Genomic DNA, 10,415 nt, shown 5'->3' on the forward strand with positions numbered 1-10,415 from the left:
ACATGAGGATTACTTCTTCTTCTACTACTATTACTACTACTACTACTACTTCTACTACTACTACTACTACTACTACTACTACTACTACTACTACTACTACTACTACTACTACTACTACTACTACTACTACTACTACTACTACTACTACTACTACTACTACTTCTACTACTACTACTACTACTACTACAACAACTACTACTACTACTACTACTACTACTACTACTACTACTACTACTACTAGTAGTAGTAGTATTAAAGTTGATGTGTTGTTTTTTCGCGACATAGCTAGTACTATTAAAGAGGTATAACTCTTGCATTATGTTGTTAAACTTGTCTTTGCATTACTTCCCATTGATAGAAAGATGACAGCGATTTCCGATACGTCGTTTTCGAGGGAGATTTCTGTCTATCCAACGGTCTCGGCGGCTGTATTTCAAACCTAAAATGTCCCGTAGAAAATGTAGAAATTATTTAAGCATGTATTTGAAATCAGTTAGACTTACGTTCATTGATAAAAGAAATATTTTCCTATTAGCATTTTTGCAACAAATTTAACATGTACAGCATATGTTTACTTTATTACTTCACACAACGCATGAGAATCCCCATGTGCCTTGCAAGTTATATGAAATATCCACAGACGTGCGAAACAAAAACAAAATCAGCACTTCACTTGGACTTAAGTATGATTTACACATACAACTTTCGTTTTTAGTGTGAGCAGATGTTACAGACCATATTTTGCAAATCAGTATGTGCTTAGAAGCCTTACCTATGGTATGGAAAGACAACCACTGCCTGTCACAGCAGACGACAATGCTATGAGCGTCTGCTAAGAAAGATAACCACCACATTTGCCTGTTTATTGTTCACCACTGGTACACTGCAGAGGGTTTATTTGACAAATAGTGTTTAACAGCTTGTAGTACGAGATTGGCCAGTGTAGTGTTTATCATTGAAATCTGTACATATTGTCTGCTTTCAGGGAAATGGGGCTTAATGCAAGTTAAATAAGATTAGCCTGTGCATACTGATTAGCCTTCGCAATGCGTACAAGCTATTCAAGGACGACATTTCTGTTTTTATAATGTGTTTCGTTTTAAGAGAGTCTCTGGTACTGGGATGACAATTTATGCATATGCAGTAAGCCCTGTTTTCCCAAAATGAAGCTTAAATTATATTTTTTACAAATGATTTTAAAAAAGCACATCTGGGCCTGTGCTTTAAGACACACTCTTTATAAATTTGAATGGGTTGTGTTTATTTAAAACTTGCAATATAAAAAACTATAACATAATTTTTTTAAATCAGACACATATTTTATTTGACTTAAACAATGCATAACGTCAACATCACATGTGATTGGTATTGATATACGTCAACATGTATATGCGAAGAACAAAAACGCCTACAAACATGAATATATACAAAACAAATGTTTATTGAAATACAGAGGATGAACAATTGGATAATTATGTTATACAATTTAACAAGTTTGATCTTATACTCAACGAATCTTTAACAAATAAACAAAGTGTTATCAGTTCCGACCTATTGGTTGATTGCAGCAATTGTACATACTTAAAAACAGATGGGTGATTATAGTAATATTGTGTGATGGATTTCTTCCTTATATCAACAAATGTTGAACAAATACATACAAAATGAAATTCGTCCTCAATATCCGTGACGTTACGACAAAGACAATATATTTCTTCTCTAGCAATATTGTTTCCATTATATCTACCAGTCTGTACACGAAGAGAGTGAACAGATAATCTTAATCGGCATAAATAAAATCTTTAATTGTTTTTGGAACTAAGTCATAAGTAAAGCTCATATTCAAGATTTGACTTAACAATACTTGTGACAGCAACAGCAAAACATGCATACATTATACCGGTAGTGTAAATTGCTATATACTATTTAATACTATATATTGGATACATGGCCGTAACTGTTGCTTCGAAGACATTTTTCAAGGTAAAGATAATGTATAATTGCTGAAGTTTTTTTTTTTTAAAAAGATAGGAAATTGATTCTGCCAAGAACAATGTTTATACCTTATTGTGTGACCTTGCAACACAAATGCCATACATTTAAACAATAAAAATGAGCCTGACTCTGAGAAAACGGAGCTTAATCCATGTGTGCAAAGTGTTGTCCCTGCACAGACTTATCTGGGACGACACTTTACCCACATGCATTATGCCTCGTTTTCCAGAGCGCAGCTCAAATGTCCATTCTTCTGCGCTGCAATTGTTGATGTTTTCGAGTTATTATGAAAAGACCGTGAAAAAACTCAAGTTTGCCGAGTGGAAATTCATTCGCAAGGTGTGATACTAAACAATGTGTACCATCTATGTAACATTTCCGGTCCTAGACGCAACAGGCGTATTGTTTAAAATGAACGCTGTGAAAGAAATGTGACCAAAAAAAACGCGTACAGTAACCTGTATTACGATCGTTTTATTCTACAAAATATAAAGATACATACCAATCAATACATTCCGTTTTTCTCGGTAAACATAAATAACGCTGGTATGTTCTGAGTTCTGGATATTCTTTGTTAAGAAAGGACGAAGACATTGCCCGGAGTTTTGTTTCACAAGAGGATCGGTCAAGATTCGATTTTCCTGTCTAGGTTTGATCGTTCTTGGTTCTTGGCGCCGAATTTCTATGTTGCCAAGCGTCGCTCGAAATAGTTCTTCGATGCCACTCGATATAGCAGAATTTCAGAGTCGAACATTCAGTGACAAATAACACCAGCGCGTGTCATTTCTGTGGCAAATTAGATTTTCTTCTTTCAGAAAAATAGCGTCGCAAAAGTGTAGCCGATTTTCGCGCTGTGGGAATTCTGGATTTCAAGACAATTCGCAGTATTGTTTTAGTTGCGATGTCGCCCATTAGGACTTGAAAGCAGTTCATGATTTGTATTTATTTCTTGTATTTATAACTTGAACACGGTCGAATACCTGCAAAATGCGCTATGTGAACAGAGTGTTTAATGCATGTGCGTAAAGTGTCGTCCCAGATTAGCCTGTGAAGTCCGCACAGGATAATCAGGGACGACATTTACTGCTTTTATGATTTTTTTTTCGTTTTAAGGAAGTCTCTTCTTAGCAAAAAATAGTTTAGGCGGAAAGTGTCATTCGGACCGCACATGCTAATGGGGGACGACACTTTTCGCACATGCATTTAACCACCTTTCCACAGTGAATGCTTTATTTAATTAAACAACAATCCTATAGTGCGTCGCCTCGATGGGAGGGTGATGCGACGTGGAGATTAGTATCGATGAATACAATATATATATTTTCCCATATCTGAGTTATTATTTTGCTACGCATATACCGAATCAATATTTCTCAAACTACAATACCAAACACACATTACCTTGTATCGTCATATAAATGAAAGATACATTTATGCAGCGAGAGAATACAGTGTTGGATTGAAAGTGCGGTGCCAAAAATTAGCATAAGTATATATAATAGCAACAAATAACCTTAAACGTTATGTATTAAATTGTTATGTATCTAAACATATCTAGAAAACATACATTATTTTTTAGAGAACAATTATGCATAACTATACTTATTGTTGTTAGTATAAATAAGAATTACAGTCGTGTGAAAAGAGCTTTCAGAAAATCTATTGAGCAAAAATATTTACGAACAAGAACAATGACATCTGATCTCTAAATAAATACCATAGTTAAATGTAGTTTAAACACACTCATATAAACTTAAATTCATACATATGATGCGCATAATACAATTAATTAAAAATAAATCCTTTCACAATAGTTGAAGTTGCATTATGTGTTGATCTAGAATACATTGTCATTATGATTCTTTGAAATCATTTGAATTCTATTCATACTGGGTTTACTTATAAAAATAACTATAAACTTTTAAATTGTATATTCAATCAAAAACGTGATTATGTTTAGTGCCATCATAAGTAAATTGTTAGAAAACTTTCTAGATCGTATTTTCAACCACTTATAATACGCAGAACGCGCCGGACGTGCCAATTAGCAGCATTATTTGTATCGTAAAATCGCAACGATTGTTCGTAGTAATGTAGCGCATCTTCATAGTTTCCTTCCATTTCATAGCAGTGTCCCAACAAGTTCAATGAAGTCTCAGCGTGATACATGTGTATCATATTTCTTTTATCACAGATGTAAGACTCTAAGAATCTCAACGCATATAGCTGATTGCCACGTTCACCGAGTCCCCCATACGTGAGGTACTGAAGATAGTGTAGGAATGGACGAGAATCCACCTTAGCAGAGTCCATCCATCGTTTCTCAGGGCGACTTCTCTGTGCAACTTCATCTTCACTGATATTGCGATTCATTTCAAACAGCAATATGAAAGGAGTGCAGTACGATTCTTGCCTTAATAACTGGACACAGAATGTGAATGGCAATTCACTGAATCCATTTTCAGTGTTGCCTGATAACATATTAGCGAACACCTGCAGATCACTGTCTCCCTGTGCTCTTCTACATCCACATATAGTCTTGACATTGCTGTGATAACTCCCCTCTACATTCTCCAACACTCGAACTGCTGCTCGAAGATGACCACCACAATACAACATTGAAGCAAACTTTAAGCGACTAGAAGCTACATCCATATTTAAGGAATATTGGAAACGCTTTATATTTTCGCTGTCAAGAACGTTTCGTAGTCGCAAATAATAAGATGCTTGCATTGAAATGTGTAACGCGTAGAAGTGTTTAATAAATTCGATAGCAGCAGATTTCAGTATGACATTCGTGGAGTTTTCATGAAATTTGTATATAGCATATTTTAAATGTTGCTGCAAGGTTGTATGTGAACTGCATTGATGATGTTGTAAGTGTACTAAACTACTTGACAACCTTATCCAACACTCAAACTTCAGCAGTAATCTGATGCTGTTCCGCAAGCATACACCTCTGAATTCTCCAGCCTGTACAAAGTGCCGCATACTACACGCTTGTAACCGACATCCTATATTATCTATACCAATATAAAATACATCTTGTAGGTTGTTCCGTATCAATAACTCTATATACACTAGAAGGCGTTTCTGATGCGACTTTGAGAGTTTCCCATCGAACAAGTTCACTCCTTCTATGATATAATGCGGAAGCCTTCTCAATCGTAGCCATCGCTTTAATACGTGTAAACAGAGCAAAAGAAGAAACATAAGGTTGTGTTCGCACCACATAGAAGGATGTGTTCTTTCTATGGTGTAAAACATTATAGTTTTACAATGAAAGCTTGTAATAGATTCTCCTACAATTTTAGCGAATACTGATTTTTTTATTAGTTTAAACAAAATATAACATTTTATCTGTGTAATATTAAAGCTAAACATCAACATCCGTTCTATCAGGTTTGGAGACAGTCGCCATTCTTCGCGCTTGTAGTCACTGTCTGGATGACCGGCTGGTACCAAGAAACACGGCGCTACCCGTGCAGCCTCAAGTAGCTGAACAGAAGGCCAGGGTCTACCTCTACATCTGTCTATCCAGTGTTGTATTTCATGAAGAGGTTTGAGCACATGACATGCTTGCACCATATCCCAGTTAGGTACAAAACTCACAGAAGGCCCATTTGTAGTTGCCTCTCCTAAAAACCTACCCATATACTCTTGGTATTGTTTAAATCTTTCAGCGCTAAACAGTATTTGTCCAGAATCTTTCCTTACGAACGTGTCATGTGTAAGATTGGTCACCGGTTCCGGTGTGTCTTCTAAGAAGACTTGTAGCAAGTACTGTTGAGGTGGAGTGGTGTCATCGCGGAGCATCAGAAGGTTCGCCATCCCAGCCTTCCAGTCTTCCCAGACGGTCATGATATTCATTTCCTTGTAACTTGATAGGAGATCAATATCAGACTGGAGACCGGGAGTTGTGGTCCCTTCCGATTGGCTCCCAAAATGAAAACACTCCTCGTCTTTTCCTAAGTGTTGCAGAAATATATGTTCAATTTGCTCCCTCCGCAAGTAAGTTTTTTTTCGCTCCAATACAGTTTCCTTCCCAGCTCCACTGTCATCAAGTGCTACAGACATCCGGATTGACAATTCTGTGAAGTGCTCTGGAATCTAGATATACATATATAAGTATACGTTTGATCAGTTTTGATAATTGGTACATGTATATTTTATTTAGGTATATTATGTGACGAATATACTCTGTTTATGTCAATTTCTTAAATGGAAATCAATCGGTTATATATGTTTGTGGATGATTCTTTAATAATAGGTCTTATTTGATAGTTGATATGAAAAATGAAGTATGTTACATATATGGCACCTAGTGTATTATATATATATTTGGTATTAACTATTATAAAGTATTATATATAAATATGTAAAGTGGGTAAAGATGTACACGTGACCTGATAAATCCATAAAGGCGGGGAGAGAGATAGAAATTCATCAGATATGATATACATTCAATCCATTGAAGTATTATTTTAAATCGTTGTTTTCTCTTCTTAAAAAACTGTTTTCACGTGAAGGATATGAGTTTTGTATTTGTAAACTGAACATGTGTAATTATGGTTATTTTATTGCCGATCTTGTCTGTTTGTGAGTCGCCCCCCTCCCCGAACCAGCCATTGGCAGTTAATCCGCTTGCCAGTCTCTCAGTCAGCCCTTGTGACTAATTCGTCCGTCTGGCGATATATTTGTCTGTCTAACTGTTTGCCGGCCCCATCTAACTATGCCTGCCGCCCGCTGTTTGTCTATTTTCTGTTTGTAATATCAGCCAAATTTATTTGGTGCAAAATGCATGTTTGTCGGTCGTTTGGTCAGTTCCTCTTACCGCCCGACTATTAGTTCTTTTGTCCGTCTGCAAGCCTATCTATGTCAGTGTGTCAGTTGGTCCCTTTGTCACATCTGTACTTATTATAACAAGTATTAACTATCCGTAAACACGATTTTAATTTAAAAAAAAATGTAAACATATACCTGCATGATTTTTGTTTGAAGTTTTTGATATTGCTTGATGTTGGAACGCTTCGATGGAGTGAACTCAAAGTACGCTCTTCTGACACAAAAAGTGCCCACCTAATCAAAAACCTGCACCATGTTGAATAAAATTAATATACTGAAAACTATTTTATACAATAAGAATAATGAATTTAAATAGCACGCTTTTCTGAGCAAAACTAGTATGCATAAACACCATATGTTTAACAATAAATAAATACACAACGATAAAGTATTCAGGCGTTTCGCTTGTGTATACACAACTTTGTTCAAACGAAAATCTTAGGTATATTTAAATATCTTACAAAAAACTGACAGTTACTCGTGATGTATGTTGGCATTTATCACCCGTTTGATGTTCCTCTGAGAAGGATGTCGTGGGTATTAAACAATAAAAAGAAATACGAACATTATCCGTGTTTTTAATTTGCGTTTCAGTGACAAACTCGTAACCATTCAATATGACATTATACATTGATAAATACATACGACAGAGCTGGGGCGAACGTTATCCTTTATATTCCATATCATTCAATTTTGTTCCTTTACTCAAATTGCCGAAACAGCTTTCCATACGTTAAAAGTTTTCATTCAACAAATTACTCAATTTATGAATTTTAAGTATTTCGCGAGAAGTAATTTCGTGATGTCATATCACTTACACCTTATATTGGTATTGTAAAAGTAATGACCCTGATTATAATTTGTCATATAATAAGCCATGCTGAAATATCAAATTATGATAAATTTTCGTGGTTACGGTAGTATTGGTATTTGCGAGTAAACTATTATACTAAACAATTACCATGTGTTCAATATCAATTAAATGCATCTTTTAACGATTTAAAAAATCTGAAAATTCGAAAGCGTTACAAACGCGAAACGATTGAATAATTTGGAGGGTTTTGTTATACTTTGTTACATTACGAGAATTGCGTTCATAATGTATTAAAAATTAAACTCATTGTAAGAACACGGATGGCCGAGTGGGTAATGGGCTAAACTTTTACTCCAACCGTCAGTCGTTCGAGTCCAGATTCCTTTTGTTCTTTCTTTAATTTTATTCTCGTTTTTTACTGGAGCTATATAGTTCGAATGTTTATATTTATGAATTTAAAGCAGTTAATGACAAACTCCAATTCATGCCTAAATATGTGAAAAGGTCCCTTTTTCAGTTAATACCGACCATTTGATTGGATTGGTTGTTTGCTTATTGGAGAAAAAAAAATGTCCATATGAGCTTAACGAATGTTAACACAGATTATATAAGATTTAACTTGGAATTACGCAGTTTGGTGTTCACCACAATAGTGCACACCGCATTTCGGTGTTCAACACAAAAGTTGTGTTAAAACGCAGGTGCGGTGCAACAAAACTGAATGTGAAATAACATTGCGTATTTACATAGATTTATTAGAACACGGATAAATAAACCAAAAACGCATTCGTCTCAACTTCATTCAATAAAATAAAAGCAAATTAATCCGTGTTTTGTTACATTACCATTATATTTCCGATATACAATTAATATTTGTTTAAGTGAACGTTCACATTTTTTCCACGAATGAAAGTTAGATAAATAGAATTTTTGACTAACATCAAATAAACTCCGTAAATCTTACCTCTAGTTTCCCTGCGAACACAATATTGAATCTTATTCATATTGCTACCTAAACTTGAGAGTTGATTCAATAATACAACGATCAAATAATTGCCTGAATATACAGCTGTGATTCGCAATTCACATTATTAACAAAGCAATTCAATCCATTCTTCAAGTATAATAAACAGTGCTTTAAAGTTTGTATTCAATTCTCAATATACCAATACACAATTCAATTTTCTGAAACTTAATGGTCTTATGCCTTATATCGATATTTCGGTATTTGTATACACCGGCATTCAATTGAAAAAATTGTAAAGAAGGGGTGTCCCATTTCAACGCCGTAAATTAAGCTCTGATTTGAACAAAACAAACTTAATCGAGTTTTGGTAGATTATCGAATATAAATCATTTCTGATTGTTAATACTTAAGAGTACAGCTTTAAAGGGATCTTTTCACGCTTTGGTAAATTGACAAAATTGAAAAAGTTGTTTCAGATTCGCAAATTTTCGTTTTAGTTATGATATTTGTGAGGAAACAGTAATACTGAACATTTACCATGGTCTAATATAGCCATTATATGCATCTTTTGACGATTTTAAAACCTAAAAATTATAAAGCGTTGCAACGCGAAACGATTGAATAATTTGGAGAATTCTGTTTTTGTCGTTAAATTTTGTGAAACTACGAAGATTGCTTATAAAAGGTATAAAATACTTCATGTATATGTACTCGGCGGAATAGCTCAATAGGCTAAAGCGTTTTTACTTCAGGACTCTGGCAGGACTCCAGGGGTCACTGGTTCGAAACCTGGTCAGGGCAATATTCTTTTCCTTTTTTAAATTTTATTCTTGATTTTTTACTGGAGCTTTTACGATCCAATGTTTTCATTTATCGATATAAAGCATTTAATGAATAAGTTAAAAAATTCCAAAATCTGTGAAAAGGCCCCTTTAAGTTGCCCATTACTGAGTTTACCAGTCCATAATCCTTCTTCCACATTGTTTTCATGTTATATATACCTAAATATCTACTAAATAATTAGATGTTCTGAAAATATAGTAACATCATTTTTTACATCGAATCGTTAGGGTAAGTGTTAGAGTTTTGGTGTATTTGATGCTTCAAGAAGTTAAACAAATAATGTACACATGAGTGTCACTACGTTCGTCTATAGGGATCGATATAATTTTAACTCCACTTCTCCAGAGGGATTAGTGCCAAACAAATTCACTTGTCCAAACGAAAAAAGTAGTTTGACATTAAAATGTAACTAAATTAACTTTTCAGTCAGTTTGCAATACACACACACACACATACACATATAGATATATATATATATATATATATATATATATATATATATATATATATATATATATATATATATATATATATATATATATATATATATATATATTTATATATACGTCATTTATTTAACGTTTTATGCAAGAAAATATATAGCGAAATTAATTGCAAGGTATATAAAATTTCAATTTAAGACGTGATTGTGATTTTCGATTTAAGACATTATGAAAGTTGATTGCATTGCCTCCCCTACCCCTACATAGTAATTATAGGTTTCGGTAAAAAGTTTGGCGCTAGTTTAACTCGCTTCGAATACGGCCTTTTAACTCGTGTATAATGGTCGCCATATTGCCTTTTGTTACTACTTCACTACCCAAAAGGCTATCAGTCTTTTGGCTTATCTTGCAGAGAAGTCCGGAGATAGCTGATGTATCACGATTGGTAAAGTAAACAGTTTCTGATGACCGCTATCGTGATCGATAGAAAAAACACATCTTAAAACAC

At 34.4% G+C, this 10,415-nt stretch overlaps 1 protein-coding gene across 1 annotated transcript; it reads right to left on the bottom strand.

The window, feature by feature from the left end:
* Positions 1 to 1,325: 1,325 nt before the first annotated feature.
* Positions 1,326 to 9,859, bottom strand: LOC127848803 (uncharacterized). The gene is made up of 2 exons (XM_052381436.1): positions 6,976 to 9,859; positions 1,326 to 6,105 (listed from the first exon to the last, which is right to left on the bottom strand). The coding sequence occupies exons 1-2, from the start codon at positions 6,979 to 6,981 to the stop codon at positions 4,000 to 4,002; spliced, it is 2,112 nt and encodes a 703-aa protein (XP_052237396.1). The 5' UTR covers positions 6,982 to 9,859; the 3' UTR covers positions 1,326 to 3,999.
* Between the last annotated feature and the right edge of the window lie 556 nt (positions 9,860 to 10,415).

Source organism: Dreissena polymorpha, chromosome 10 (genome assembly GCF_020536995.1).
Source record: "Dreissena polymorpha isolate Duluth1 chromosome 10, UMN_Dpol_1.0, whole genome shotgun sequence".
NCBI classification, from domain to species: Eukaryota; Metazoa; Mollusca; class Bivalvia; order Myida; family Dreissenidae; genus Dreissena; species Dreissena polymorpha.